The sequence below is a fragment of the Notolepis coatsorum genome (genome assembly GCF_963971535.1).
Source record: "Notolepis coatsorum genome assembly, chromosome: 10".
Classification (NCBI taxonomy): domain Eukaryota; kingdom Metazoa; phylum Chordata; class Actinopteri; order Aulopiformes; family Paralepididae; genus Notolepis; species Notolepis coatsorum.
Genome location: NC_140174.1, coordinates 117936602 through 117951437, shown reverse-complemented (window position 1 = coordinate 117951437; position 14836 = coordinate 117936602). Strand labels below are relative to the sequence as shown.

Genomic DNA, 14836 nt, shown 5'->3' with positions numbered 1-14836 from the left:
AAGGCCCTTTTTTTTATTTATTTTTTAAGATTTATTTTAGCATTTTACAGCTTTTTCTGGCCACGCAGGGCCGACAGAGGAGAGAGGGCGAACGGGAGAAGTAGGGAAGACATGCGGCAAATGGTCACCGGGTGTGGGAAGCGAACCCGGGACGACCGCTTTGCGACTCAGCGCGCTATATGGTGTGCTACTGGAGCGCCCCCCCCCCTTTTTTTTTTTTTATGTCAATATTATTTACATAATACAAATCACAAGACATGTGCCTTCAGAAAACACACTGTACCTGTAGACCATCTCGTTGGTGGTGCTGTCGTCGAAGGCGTAGTCAAAGCGGAAGGTCTGGTTCTCCAGGTAGCGGGTGAGGTCCACCTTCTGTTTGGGCTCGTGGACCATCACCACGTCTTTACTGGGGATGGTGATCACGTCGAGGTCCTTCATGACGAGCTCTGGAACACAGCGGGGGGAACGGTCGGACACGTGGCTGTTTCTATCTCGGGGGAAACTGGGTTTGTAAACGGTAAATGGTAAATGGCTGCATTTATATATATAACAGCTTTTATCCAAAGCGCTTTACAAATTTGTTCCTCGCATTCACCCATTCACTCACACCGACGCCGGAGGCGACCATGCAAGGTGCCAACCTGCTCATCGGGAGCAGGTAGGGGTTAAGCGTCTTGCTCTAGGACACTTCGACACGCTGCTCACATCAGACACCTTTTTGAACGCGCCTGTGCCTTCTTTCTATGGTTTCTAATGGTGTTGAAAGCGCCTTCTTTCTATGGTTTCTAAAGGTGTTGAACGCGCCTTCTTTCTATGGTTTCTAAAGGTGTTGAACGCGCCTTCTTTCTATGGTTTCTAATGGTGTTAAACGCGCCTTCTGTCTATGTTTTTTTATTTTTATTTTTTTTTAATCTTTTTCCCCCTCCATTTTTCCTCCGTTTTTCTCCCATCCCAATGTTAGTCGTATGCCAATTCCCAATCCCCTTCCTGGTCGCTGCGCACTTACCCCCCACAGTCAGATCATCTGGGAGAGTGGAGGCTATCACGTGCTTCCTCCGACACACGTCAAGCCAATCAACCACTTCTTTTCACCTGGCAGCGCGTATCCTCCCTGAGAGGGCGTAGCGTGTGGAAGGATCACACTATCCCACTCAGGTCCTATCCGCGCTTAGCAGGCGCCCCGACCGAACTGTAGGAGTCGCTGTTTACAACGACCCGGACCCACCCCGCCAGCTTCTCCCACCCTCTAATACAGCCAATTGAATTAGTGTGAACGGCCAGCCAAGCTGGTGACAACCCCGGAGCTGTGAGCTGGATTCGAACAGGCGAATCGAGCTCACAGTTCCGGGGTTGGTGACGAACGCAATCTCCGCTACGCCACCTAACCGCCCTTTCTTTCTATGGTTTCTAAAGGTGTTGAACGCGCCTTCTTTCTATGGTTTCTAATGGTGTTGAACGTGCCTTCTTTCTACGGTTTCTAAAGGTGTTGAACGCGCCTTCTTTCTATGGTTTCTAAAGGTGTTGAACGCACCTTCTTTCTATGGTTTCTAATGGTGTTAAACGCGCCTGCGTCTATAACGGTCATTTTTAGGCCTGTCAATGGATAAAAAAATATTTGCGCAATTAATCGCACGATATAAAGTAAACAACCAAAATGACAAATATTGTCCAGAAAAACAACGGCACTGCATTTAGCATAGAATAAATATGCTGCAAATAATCATAACATGGCAAAGCTCAATAGGCAACTAGGGCTGACCTTCGATTTTTTTTGGAATTCGAAGCTTCAGGGCCGAGATTCGATTTTAATTCGAAGCTTCGAAATAAAAAAAAATTATAATAATTAACCCTTTATTCGCCAAGGACGAGTTTCCACGTCATTCTCCGCCATGCGTAATCTGCCAATGACGCCGTAAGGCGTCTTTGAGATCAATATTTCAAAAATCTGTGATGGCAATCATATTTTACCCACGGAGTCTTGAGATCCCCTGTTGATCTCCTCTCAACTCTCCAACGGTTCAAGAGCGCCATCTGGTGGCCGATCGGCGGATCGCCCAAACAGGAAATGAGCAGCAGGAAGTGGTGCTCATCCATATTCGGTCCGACACAATGGATATCGATCCGTTGCCAATAACTCGATAAACAACATGATTTGGACGTATATACTATTATACAACCTGGAAATGGATCGGGTATTTCTACATCCCATAATAGAAAAAATTCTGTTCCACGCTCATCTCCCAACGGCGAGAGGAAGCTACGGTGAGTTTCAGCATTATTTTTTAATGTCTTCTATACTAACTGCTCTAATGATCATATCACGCACACTAGATGAATGATATAACGTTGCCCACAGAATTATAAACGACCCCCCGCCCATCCGGTCAACATCAGATCATACGTAGTAACTTCTAGAAGTACGTGCAGTTGACATGTTTTATCTCGCGCCGATTGCTGTATACAATCATCAATATAATGCATTTAGGGCTATAAATCACGTTCTGGAGAAAGCTGCAGAAAAACATACTTATACTTTAGACCGTATTTTAGTATGAATATGTGAATGAAAAAGTATAACGTTGCTACACCCTGAACAATAGATATAGGACTTTGAATGGGCCATGGTAATGTCAATTTAGCAATACAATTTAAAAAGTTATAGCCCTGCAAAGAAGGGGAACTTCTCCATGTTAAATAGGGCTGGCGAGGGATGGTAAATTATGAATTTAACCCCGGCGATCAAAGTGTTGTTAAAAAATAAATAAAAATTAATACTTATAACAATTAGATAATTATCGATATAGAGAAATATGATAACATTATCATATCGTTATCGCGATATGATTTTTTTCCATATCGCCCAGCCCTAAGTAGAACGTTGCTACATCCTAAACGATAGATAATTGACGTTGAATGGACCATAGTAATGTCAAATTAGCAATACAATTTAAAAAGTTATAGCCCTGCAAAGAAGGGGAACTTCTCCATAGACAAATAGAGCTGGCAGAGGACGGTATAAGGATGTACATAAGCGTGGCAGAGAAAGGGTTAATATCTTTTTTTTTTTATTTCTTTTTTTTTAATGTTGTGGGACTTGTACAGCACTTTGTTCAACTTTGTCAGTGCTGTCAAGTTTAAACCTTTTTAAATCTTAGACAAACTAAACACTTTGCTTTCATGAAATATTGTAAGCCGTCATTTGAGGCTTTATAAAAGCAGCACAATGAACACAAATCTGTCAGTGCCGAGTCCGACCTCATCTTAAATAACAAACAGCATTGCTGGTTGTAGTTAACAAAGAGAGGCAGAGCTGATTTTGAAAAAAAAGAACGGAATATTCATTAAAAAAAAAAAAAAAATTTACATAATGGCATTTTATTTTCATATTCGAATCCCATGCCCATCGAACGAAGCTTCGAAGTATTTAAGACAGCCCTATAGGCAACAACAGATGGCCATATTGACCTGCTAAATGTAACATTACTCAGTAATACGAGTATATAATGACATTTTGGTGATGTATGAACTAGTACGACTGAACGTTTGTTTGTATTAAATTTTATGTTATTGTATTATGTACTGTTGTGACATGGTTATGATGTTTATACTTGAATACATTTGACAAATAAAACGATACTTTTATAGAACACTCTGGACATATTGATTTATGACACAATATAATTTGCAGTCCGCCGATGGACCGCACGGGCGGAAGAGGTTAATACACATTTGCGTTAGCGCGCCAACTTGCGCAAAGGCCACCAGAGTCCAGAAGCGTGCGCATGTTCACCTCTTGGTGTGGCAGCGTGTGTCCACACACACACACACACAGTTGCTTATGTTTATGACAGTATACTGCACATATTTCCTAAACATATTCAAATATGTTAAAATCTGTTCTAATAAATATAAGAAATTATATTATATGATTATTTCTTGGTAAATGGGAAAATTGTTTGGGTGGGAAGGGAATTCCCTGGAACCCGTTTCCCAGTGTTAAACCCTAGTTCACCACCCTAGTCACAGCAGTATGGAAGACCATAGTATGCACATATGCAACGTCAATACCCTTTAGAGTTTTGGAGGGAACTGAAAGACATATCACTGAATCATCAAAGAAATAACATGTAATAATATCCAAGTGCTGTAATAATGATGAGGCTTGCTGGTCGTGAAGACCTTACCTTTCTTGTTGAGTGGACGCTTCCTGACGCAAACACATATTCTATGCTCTTCGATCTGAAAACACACATTTCCCCACAGTGTTGAGTGAAGACCGTGATGAAACAGGCACTGTAGATACTAAGGCTGAGCCTGAGACGATATGCCATTTGGAAGAATCGATAAATCGGGACAAAATCATCGATAAATATCGATATTTTATTAGTATAAAAAAATTTGAATAATAATTATTATTATTATATAAACAACACATTTATGTTTATTCTTTGTCGTTGCCGCCATCTTTAGTGTTACAGATTTCCCCATTCAAAACTACCACAGTGATCCTTCTCATGTTACAGTCGGTGGTCTCTGGATGTGATGGAGGAGTGCACTGCATATTGAATGCACAGTGCAGAGTTGCAATTCAACTGAATGTACATGAAATGGGGATGTTTTAACTAAAACATGGCACAAGACTAGACCTAGTATAGTATCAAGTATAATTTTATTTTTATATATATATATATATATATATATATATATATATATATATATATATATATATATATATTTTTTTTTTTATAGTGATGCCACTTATTGATTTCACGCAGTTATCGATAAATAAAGTGGTCTCAGCCTTAGTAGATACGCAGGTTTGCCAACAAATATTTCATCTCAAACCTATGTTTAAACTCACAAGTCAACTGAGGTTTCCCTCATGTACAGTCAACTCAAGTGTACATACAGAAATAAGCACACAAAAAATAAGCACATCAAATCAGACAGTATATCGTCATAACAATAAGCCAACAAAAGCAAGGATAAACAAATCAATTAAAACACGTACAACTTGATTGACAAACGTTGGAGAGCAAGGTTTTAAACTCTGCAACAGAGGGGGAGGATCTCAAGCTTTAAGGACTGTTGGACTTCATTCCACGAGGGGCATCATAGATAATATGATCATTTTCTTCCATATAATTACACCCCACTATCATATCAAATAGTATTTTCATCCCATTTGGGATTATTGCCACATTTCAGTTGCCTGCTAAACCTCTGCTGTGTGTCATCACGTTAAAGCTACAATCTGTAATGCCGTCAAACAGCAAAACTGTTACTATATAGTTATGATATGCTTTATACACGCAGTGGCCACTTCACTAGGTGCGCTGTAGGCCGCCCCCTTCAAGGTCCCACGTATCGCGACACTGGCTGACAGTGGCTGCACTTATTACATCTCGCCAGACGAAACCAAGCTCCCGGTAGCCCCGCAAATAACGACTTGAATATAAAAACATTTCATATATTTAATAATATCTCCCGACAGCCGGGCTTACCCCCCAAGATTTAATACCTGTGCAAATGAAATGTAAGACTTTTTAATAACTTTTAAGGCCTTAAATTGAGTATTATGAATTTTATACTTTTTAATACCCCGCAGATACCCTGCTATGCTTACCATATCTGCTGTGGTCAGAGGCCGGTAATCAAGGCTGGCTCGGAAGTCTCTGATCATGTACATTATCTCATAATTAGGGATTGTGGTGTCCACATCCTGAGAAGGGTAGAAAGAGAGAGAAAGACAGAATCAGAAATAAAATGGTAACTGGACTGCATTTATATAGCACTTCTTTAACACTATGGCGACCGGCGGGGCGCAGCGATTTAGGCCTCAGAGGACAGCGGATTGTAAACAAACCGATGTACTTTCTAAGAGCTTTATATATCATTTATAGTATTGCTATCTGTCCATTCTCATTGTCACTTGAGTGCATAAACCGTGCCTTCATAATGGCTTAAAGAAAATAAAAATCCATCGGTTGGTTGTCATTTTATAGCGTCGTGAACATAAGGTATATTGCGCTTTTAGTCTAGGCTTCTCTGCAGGAGGCTGCAAAATAGGCTAAACGTTGGCGCTGTTATATCAAACGCCATTTCTGCTGTATATATAAGAATGAAATAAAACAAACTGCATAGCATCCGGACTATTCCAGAGCATCTATGGATGAAATGGGGGCGGCGGGGAACGCCGATTACTATTATTGATTAGCAATACAGTGTGCGTTCAATATAGCATTTTCATTGATAGATCACGTTACGTTATAAAACAATGTCCAATCCAGCTGTAATTTGGGGTAATATTATCCTACCGTCAGGCCATGTGATCACCGGCAGCATTTCCTCACCAGTCATCGGATTCTGGTAGATCGATATGCACATTGGCTAATCATAAATCCCATTATTCCACGCTGAAAAAAACGCTCGGCAAGCTGATCCAAGATGGAGGGGCTTCGTTTGGAATCAAGGATCTATGATCCGCACACATGACTGTAAAAGCATTTTTTTAAATCCACATAATGATACTGCAGTGGAGCGATGGCGCCCCTAAGCGGGTCTGGCCGGTACTGCATGTTTCAAAAATCAAATATGTGAAAAGATCCTGATAGTGGATCGGGTACCTAAGAAGCGTTATAAATATGGAATAAAACAATAACAACTCGTCACGTATATACTCATGGCTCTGGTGACGGTCCACAACGCTCTTTTTCGAAACACGTATATATACATGGACGGACGCCATAGTGTTAACACTTTGAATGCCCAACCCGAGTTTTCTCGGGTTTACCCCCCGCGGGTTGAATGCCCATAACGAGAATATTCGTTTTTTTCTCGATTTTATTTATTTTTATTAGCGATCTGAATTCATATTTCATCAATCAAGTCTACCGTTGGTAAATCAGCCACCCCAGGCGCTCAGATGTGAAAAAAGCACCCCCTATCGTCTCCCAGATGGTAATTCACCCTTTTGGATTGGACTCAATGAAAATACATGGGGGAAAAAAACCCGGACTCCACATTTTACTTCTCACGCATGTAACCGGGGCCGATCAGCTTCATGCTGGACCCTCAGCACAGCGTGTATACGCTGTTTTACAGTATACGCGTGGGATCAATAAAAGGATAGATTTTTGGAATGGTCGATCAGGAATTGGAATAATCCATTTGGATACCATCCGATCTCAGGTAAGGAATCTATTTTACCAGTATTAGGATAATCAGACCTTTTTTCACAGAGATATAAGCTTTCCCCCTATATGTGATATGGCTGTTTTGACTGTGCGAGTGATCAGGAAATAAGAGAATCGATTTACAGCTTGCGGCACCAGCGTGCATACGTACACATATACTATCGATAATCTAGCGTTTATTTGAAAACGATTCATAAATAGGCCGAACACTGACAATGTTCTAGAATATTACAGTACATCAGCGTTTATCAGGGATTATTTTTTTTTCTTCTTGAAAACGAGGGCTTTTCAAAATGCTATAAAACGGGAAATTAACCGATAAAAAACAATCCGCTTCAACAATGTTGACTGGAAATGGGTCATTGATAATGCGACGGGCAGATTAGACACATAGCCATAATTTAAAACATAGATTAGGCAATATTAACGTTAACATTGAAGCGGATGGTGGGCATTCAAGCACTAAATGTGCACCCCCTGCTGGGCATTCAAAGTGTTAAGAAACCGATTTACAACTTATGCCTCACATAAACACCAACGGTGGAGGCGACCATGCAAGATGCCAACCTGCACATCGGGAGCAGTTAGAGAACTTGCTCAAGGACATTTGACATCCTGCTGGAAGGAGGCGGAATTTAACTGGGAACCTTCAGATTACCAGACAACCACTCTACCTCCAGAGGTAGCACATACTCAACCTCTACTGTCTTTAACTATAAATTAACACAACACTAACTCACCATCTTTAGATAATAAAGTACTCAACCTCTACTGTCTTTAACTATGAAGGAACACAACAGTCTAACTTACCATCTTTAGATAATAAAGTACTCAACCTCTACTGTCTTTAACTATGAATGAACACAACAGTCTAACTTACCATCTTTAGATAATAAAGTACTCAACCTCTACTGTCTTTAACTATGAATGAACACAACAGTCTAACTTACCATCTTTAGATGATAAATTACTCAACCTCAACTGTCTTTAACACTTTTGAGTGCCAGCCACGAGAAATCTCGTTAGTTCATGCCATGCGTTGAGTGCCAAGGACGAGAAATCTCGTTATTTAATCGTTATTTCTTTTATTAGCGATTTCCAATTATTTTTCATCAATCTAGCCCAGGGGTCAGCAACCTTTACTATCAAAAGAGCCACTTTTCCCCCCTCCCACAAAATAAAATGCTCAGGGAGCCGCACAACCTATTTACCCTTAAAATGAAGATAACAGTGTATAACGTTTTATATATCCCCAAGCATACCCCACATTTAGCATAAAACGCCTGACAATTGCATACCCAAAGTAATTTGCGATTTATTATATTATAGCACAGTTTGTTGCATTAATGGAATTATAAAGCAACAAGAAGAACAATTTTGACTTTTTATTGCTGTTTTTGCCTGTTATAACAAAGGAAAACCTCAAACTCTTATGAAGGAGAAAAAATACTGGCTGTGTAGACCTATTTTTAAATAAAACACAGAAGAGGAGCCAAAACACTGGTGTCTGTAGACCGACTTTGAAATAAACCCCTGAACTATTCAGGTATATTTGAGTCCTTCCCTTATTTGTGCAACATTTATAAAATAAAAAGTAGTCCACTTTGAAAAAAGACTACCATGTGTAGACCTACCGGTACTTTGAAATAAAACACAGAAAAGGAGAAAAAACACTGGCATCTGTAGACCTACTTTGAAATAAAACCCTGAACTATGCAGCTCTATTTGAGTCCTTCCCTTATTTGTGGAAAATCTATAAAATAAAAAGTAAAATTTTCGTTGTTTGAAAATTTCGCACCACATATCATGCATACAGGTAAGCCTGCATCGTTAGTCGTGAAAGCAAATTAATCAGTCCACACTGAATTAAACCCTCTATTTTCTTCAGACTTTCCTTTTTCTGGATTTATCCATGGTTAGCTTACTGGGGGGGTCGGAAATTTAAGATTAGCCACTTGCAGACGGCAGGGAGAGGCGCGGGGTGTGACGTACTGTATATTTTAGTTGATGAAATATTTTTGTTGACTAAATATTTTAGTTGATGAAATATTTTTTCATTTCAGTGTCACAGTATGACATCGATCTCCAAAATAAGAGAACAAAAAATATATATTAAAAAAAGTTTATAAAAAAATATATATATACCGGTATATATATATATTTTTTTTTCGGGGGCCAGGGAGCCGCAGCTGATTGGCTAAAAAGCCGCAAGCGGCTCCGTGCGGCAGGTTGTCGACCTCTGATCTAGCCTCACGTTACCATTGGGACTGTATCTGAGCACGAACAGGGAAAATACCACCCCCTATCGTCTCCCGGATGGTAATGCACGCATTGGATTGGACTCAATGAAAATGGATGAGAAAAGAAAAATCCGGAATCCACATTTTACTTCTCAGGCATGTAACCCGAGCCGATTGCAGTCATCGCCGACCCTCAGAGCAGCGTGGAATATGTGTTTCGAGTACCCAGCGTTGGATCAGTAAACGCGATCGATATTTGGAATGACGATCAGGAATTGGAATAATCTTTTTGGAGAACATCTGATCTGAGGTAAGGAATCTATTTTACCAGTCTTGGGGTAATCAGAGTTTTTTTTCACATATATCTCAACGTGTGTCCCCTATATGTGTGTGTGTGTGTGTGTGTGTGTGTGTGTGTGTGCTGATCAGGAAATAGATAATCGATTTTTCAGCCCACTTCTCTAGCGTACACATATACTATCGATAATCTAGCGTTTATTTGAAAACGATTCATAAATAGGCAGAAAAATTACAACGTGTTTTGTGTATTCCACTAAAGGGCGATTATCACCGAATATTTTTTATTTTCTGGAAATTTCCAAAAACGAGCGTTTTTCAAAATGGTATAAAACGGAAATGTACAGATGAAAAAACAATCCGTTTCGTACATGTTGACTGCAAGCAAGTCATTGATAAGCGACGGGCGTATTACACACATAGCCATAATATAGAATATAGAAATAGCTCCGTGAAAATCATGAAATATCGGAAAGGCTGGCACTCAAGCGCTAATTCTGGCGCCCCCTGCTGGCACTCAAAGTGTTAACTATGAATGAACACAACAATCTAACTTACCATCTTTAGATAATAAAGTACTCAACCTCTACTGTCTTTAACACTTTCTCCGCCAGAAACGTCATACAACGGGTTTCAAGTTCATGCAAATTCTGCGTACGACGTTATTCTGATCATATTTCATATTTTCGCCATGGTATTCATATTTCACTCACGGAGCCTTGTCAGATGCTGTCTGAGCCGGATCAACTCTGCAACGCTTCAATACTGCCACCTGGTGGCTGATCGGCAAGTTGCCAAACCGGATATGCTCGTTGGAGCTCGGTCCGTCCCCTAAATCTGTCCGGCCACTAGTTTATCGTCGCGGGACTCAAGACACACACCGTGGCTATGGATCGTTGCCATAACTCAATAATCAACATGATTTGGGCGTATATTAGTATTATACAAACCGGAAATGGATCGCCTCGATCCCCATCACATAACTGGGATCTGTTTGCTCCAGTATCATCCCCCATCGCTAAGAGGAAGCTGCCGTGAGTTTCAGCGTTTTTGATTATTATTATCCATACAAACTGCTCTGATCTATATATCACCCATACTACATGAAGCATTTAACGACGATCACGGAATTATAAACGACCCCCCCCCGTTCACCCACGCATGATCAGTCATAACATTTAGGACCATGTACAGTTGACATTTTTAATATAGCGTTGATCGGTATCAAACAGCATTTGATAATCTAATATATGCATTTATGACTATATCTCACGTTCTAGGAATTACTGCAGAAAACGATAACATATTTATACTCGGTATTTTCGTATGAATGTGTGAATGAAAAAGTAAAACGTTCCTACATCCTGAACGATAGATAATCGATGTTGAATGGGCCATAGTAATGTCAATTTAGCAATACAATTTAAAAAGTTATAGCCCTGCAAAGAAGGTGAACATCTCCATAGACTTACAGTGCTGGCAGTGATCAAACATCGATGGATATAAGCGTGGCAGTTAATGTGTTAACTATGAATGAACACAACACTAACTTACCATCTTTAGATAATAAAGTACTCAACCACTACTGTCTTAACACTTTCAGAGCCGGCCGTGTTTTCCTTTTTACCCCCTTGAATGCCCAGCACCACTTCAATGTTAACGTTAATATCGCCTAATCTATGTTTTAAATTATGGCTATGTGTCTAATCTGCCCGTCGCATTTTCAATGACCCATTTCCAGTCAACATTGTCGAAGAGGATTGTTTTTTTATCGGTTCATTTCCGTTTTATATCATTTTGAAAAGCCCTCGTTTTCACGGAAAAAAGAAGAGATTCCATGATAATCGCCCTGTACTGGAATATTCTAGAACGTTGTCATTTTTCTGCCTATTTATGAATCGTTTTCAAATAAACGCTAGATTATCGATAGTAATATGTACGTGTGCACGCTGGTGCCGCGCGCTGAAAATCGATTCTCTCAGTTCCTGATCGCTTTTACAGTCAAACAGCCATATCACATTATAGGGGGAAAGCTTATATCTCCGTGAAAACTGGTCCGATTATCCTAATACTGGTAAATTAGATTCCTTACCTGAGATCAGATGGTATCCAAATGGATTATTCCAATTCCTGATCGCCATTCCGAAAATCGATCATTTTATTGATCCACCGCGTATACAGTAAAAACCCATAATCCCAGCTGCTCTGAGGGTCCAGAATGAAGCTGATCGACTCCGGTCACATGCGTGAGAAGTAAAATGTGGAGTCCGGGTGTCATCATACCTGCGCCCTCTTCTCCCTCAGCTCCTGCTGTTGTATACGCCGTCTCTCTCTCTTCTCCTGCAGCTTCTCCACCTCCTTCACACAGTTGGACTTCCTCCTTGCTGCCATGGGGGGGGGGGGGGGGGGGGGGGGGGGAAACATCAAATCAAACTTCATCTTTGTAAAGGAGGACCCGTCTCGACATTAAGTATTTTCTCGTTCCGTCTCTCGTCGTTTGTTCCCTTTCTCTAACGGGAGTCTCCTCTGTCTCGCTCTGGAGAGAGGGCTACAGAGCGGAGCGTGGCTGCAGTGGACACAATGACACAAGCCGGCACACACTGCCACGGTCTTCACACCGGCTACTGTACGTCAACTTCTGAAAGAGACCAGAGGCCCTTCCTGTCTTGACCCCTGCTGTGCTTGTTTAACCTTTCCACCTAAGCTTTAGTGGGCTACTTTACTCGAGGGGGGCTGACTACCTCCGGTGAATGGTCTCTAACTTCTAACTACACACCCTCAAGACCCCTCCACTCTATATCTTCTAACTACACAGCCTCAAGACCCCTACGCTCTGCATCTTCTAACTACACACCCTCAAGACCCCTACACTCTGCATTTTCTAACTACACACCCTTAAGACCCCTATGCTCTGCATCTTCTAACTACACACCCTCGAGACCCCTACGCTCTGCATCTTCTAACTACACAGCCTCAAGACCCCTATGCTCTGCATCTTCTAACTACATACCCTCGAGACCCCTACGCTCTACATCTTCTAACTACACACCCTCAAGACCCCTACGCTCTGCATCTTCTAACTACACACACTCAAGACCCCTAGGCTCTATCTTCTAACTACACACCCTCAAGACCCCTACGCTCTACATCTTCTAACTACACACCCTCAAGACCCCTACGCTCTGCATCTTCTAACTACACACCCTCAAGACCCCTACGCTATGCATCTTCTAACTACACACCCTCAAGACCCCTACACTCTGCATCTTCTAACTACACACCCTCAAGACCCCTACGCTCTGCATCTTCTAAATACACAACCTCAAGACCCCTACTCTACATCTTCTAACTACACACCCTCAAGACCCCTACGCTCTGCATCTTCTAACTACACACCCTCAAGACCACTATGCTCTGAATCTTCTACACACCCTCAAGACCCCTATGCTCTAATCTTCTAACTACACACCCTCAATACCCCTACGCTCTACATCTTCTAACTACACAACCTCAAAACCCCTACGCTCTGCATCTTCTAACTACACACCCTCAAGACCCCTACGCTCTGCATCTTCTAAATACACACAATCAAGACGCCTACGCTCTGCATCTTCAGGCCTCCTCAGACCCAGTCCTATCTGAGCTCCAGGGGGGTCATCAAAGAGAAACAGGCTATCAAGCAGGCAGTCCAATTTTCCGCTGTTTACTAAAAATACACTTCTTCAATCAATATCGGAAATGAATAATAATATATAAATACTAACCTTCGTACTGACTTTTACTAGTATGCACTCTGCTACTAAGGAATCTACCCTGCCTATATTACTACCTACTATGCTAATATTTCTATACTACTATGCACTCAAGACTGTAGCATTCAAGTTCAACACTGTTTGACGAACAATGTTACTTACCCGTAGCTGCCAGAGTTGTACCTTCCTGCTGACTTGTTGTAAACAACTTGTAAGTCGCTTTGGATAAAAGCGTCAGCGAAATGACTAAATCTAAATGTACGTGAATCACTGACTTAATTTTCCAGCAATACCATAATATATAGGTTAGGGGTCATCTCATTCAAGTCTCGTTAGAAAATCATGGCAAAACTTGTGAATGGTTTTACAATCAAACCAATCGGGAAGCATTACTATTCCAAAAGCTCCCCAGAGCAGGAGATCAACAGATTAGTGTAATTCAGACACCAGATTAACAATCGGAAACCGTTAGTCAGCATAAAAAGAGAACACGGGTTAAGGAATCATGTGAGCAATTAGGGCTGGGTTCAAAAAATCTATTTCCCGATTCTGAATCGATCTTCATTTGAATTAGCGATTGCAGATTCATAAAATCCCAAGATCGATCTTATATATAAAAGAATAATAATAGTATTCAGTCAGACACAGACAGAAGTGCCCCCCCCCCCCCCCTGTAACACCTAGAAAAGCCTGTCTGCCGGCCGGATTGAGGCTCCACCGCTTCGCCGCGGCGGCTATGGAGTAGAAAATAAATCACAAGACTACTGCGGGATCCAAGAGGCGGAGCGCTCGTATCTATTTCATCATTGAGACGGTGAGCAGTTTAGTTTAGTTAGGATGCTGATACATACAAAGCTGGCCCGACTCCTTTCTGGACAGCGGCTGCTGCGAGGCCTCTGTCGTGAACATACATGACCAACAGGAACATGTCATGAACACATGCTCAACAGAGACAGAAACAAAAGTGGCAATTTTTTTTTCTTGAACTTGAGGACGGCATACTTTTTTTGCAAACCGCAATAAGGCATTTTCAGTCTATATTTACCTTCCCCACTGATAACGTCTTAGCGGTTCAAGCTACTTCCCACTGACCAAAGATACCGCACGTAGGATTCACATTAATAATTCACTTGTGAAATATTTTGTTAAATCCTGTCCGGTTAAACTGTTACATTATGCAAGAAAAGGGTCATCAAAATAACCCCTGTATATCTTCCTGTACATTTACATTTTACTATAGGTATAGCTTCCCGGACATTTATATTTTACTGTACATTTTACTGTATATTTTCAGACTGTATATTTTAGAATGTATATATCCGACTGTATTTTTATTATTATTCCTATCATG

General features: G+C 41.0%; 1 protein-coding gene across 2 annotated transcripts in view; it reads right to left on the bottom strand.

Annotated features, from left to right (window-relative positions):
- Window positions 1-14836, bottom strand: part of LOC311236160 (kinesin-like protein KIF2A) — a 191005-nt gene that overhangs the window by 116942 nt on the left and 59227 nt on the right. For both annotated transcript variants that reach the window (XM_084323786.1, XM_084323785.1), the window contains exons 6-9: window positions 12017-12117; window positions 5627-5722; window positions 4185-4239; window positions 284-446 (exon numbers count right to left, since the gene is read on the bottom strand). In XM_084323786.1, the coding sequence (XP_084179912.1) occupies window positions 284-446; window positions 4185-4239; window positions 5627-5722; window positions 12017-12117 (415 nt within the window). The remainder of the gene's footprint in view (window positions 1-283; window positions 447-4184; window positions 4240-5626; window positions 5723-12016; window positions 12118-14836) is intronic.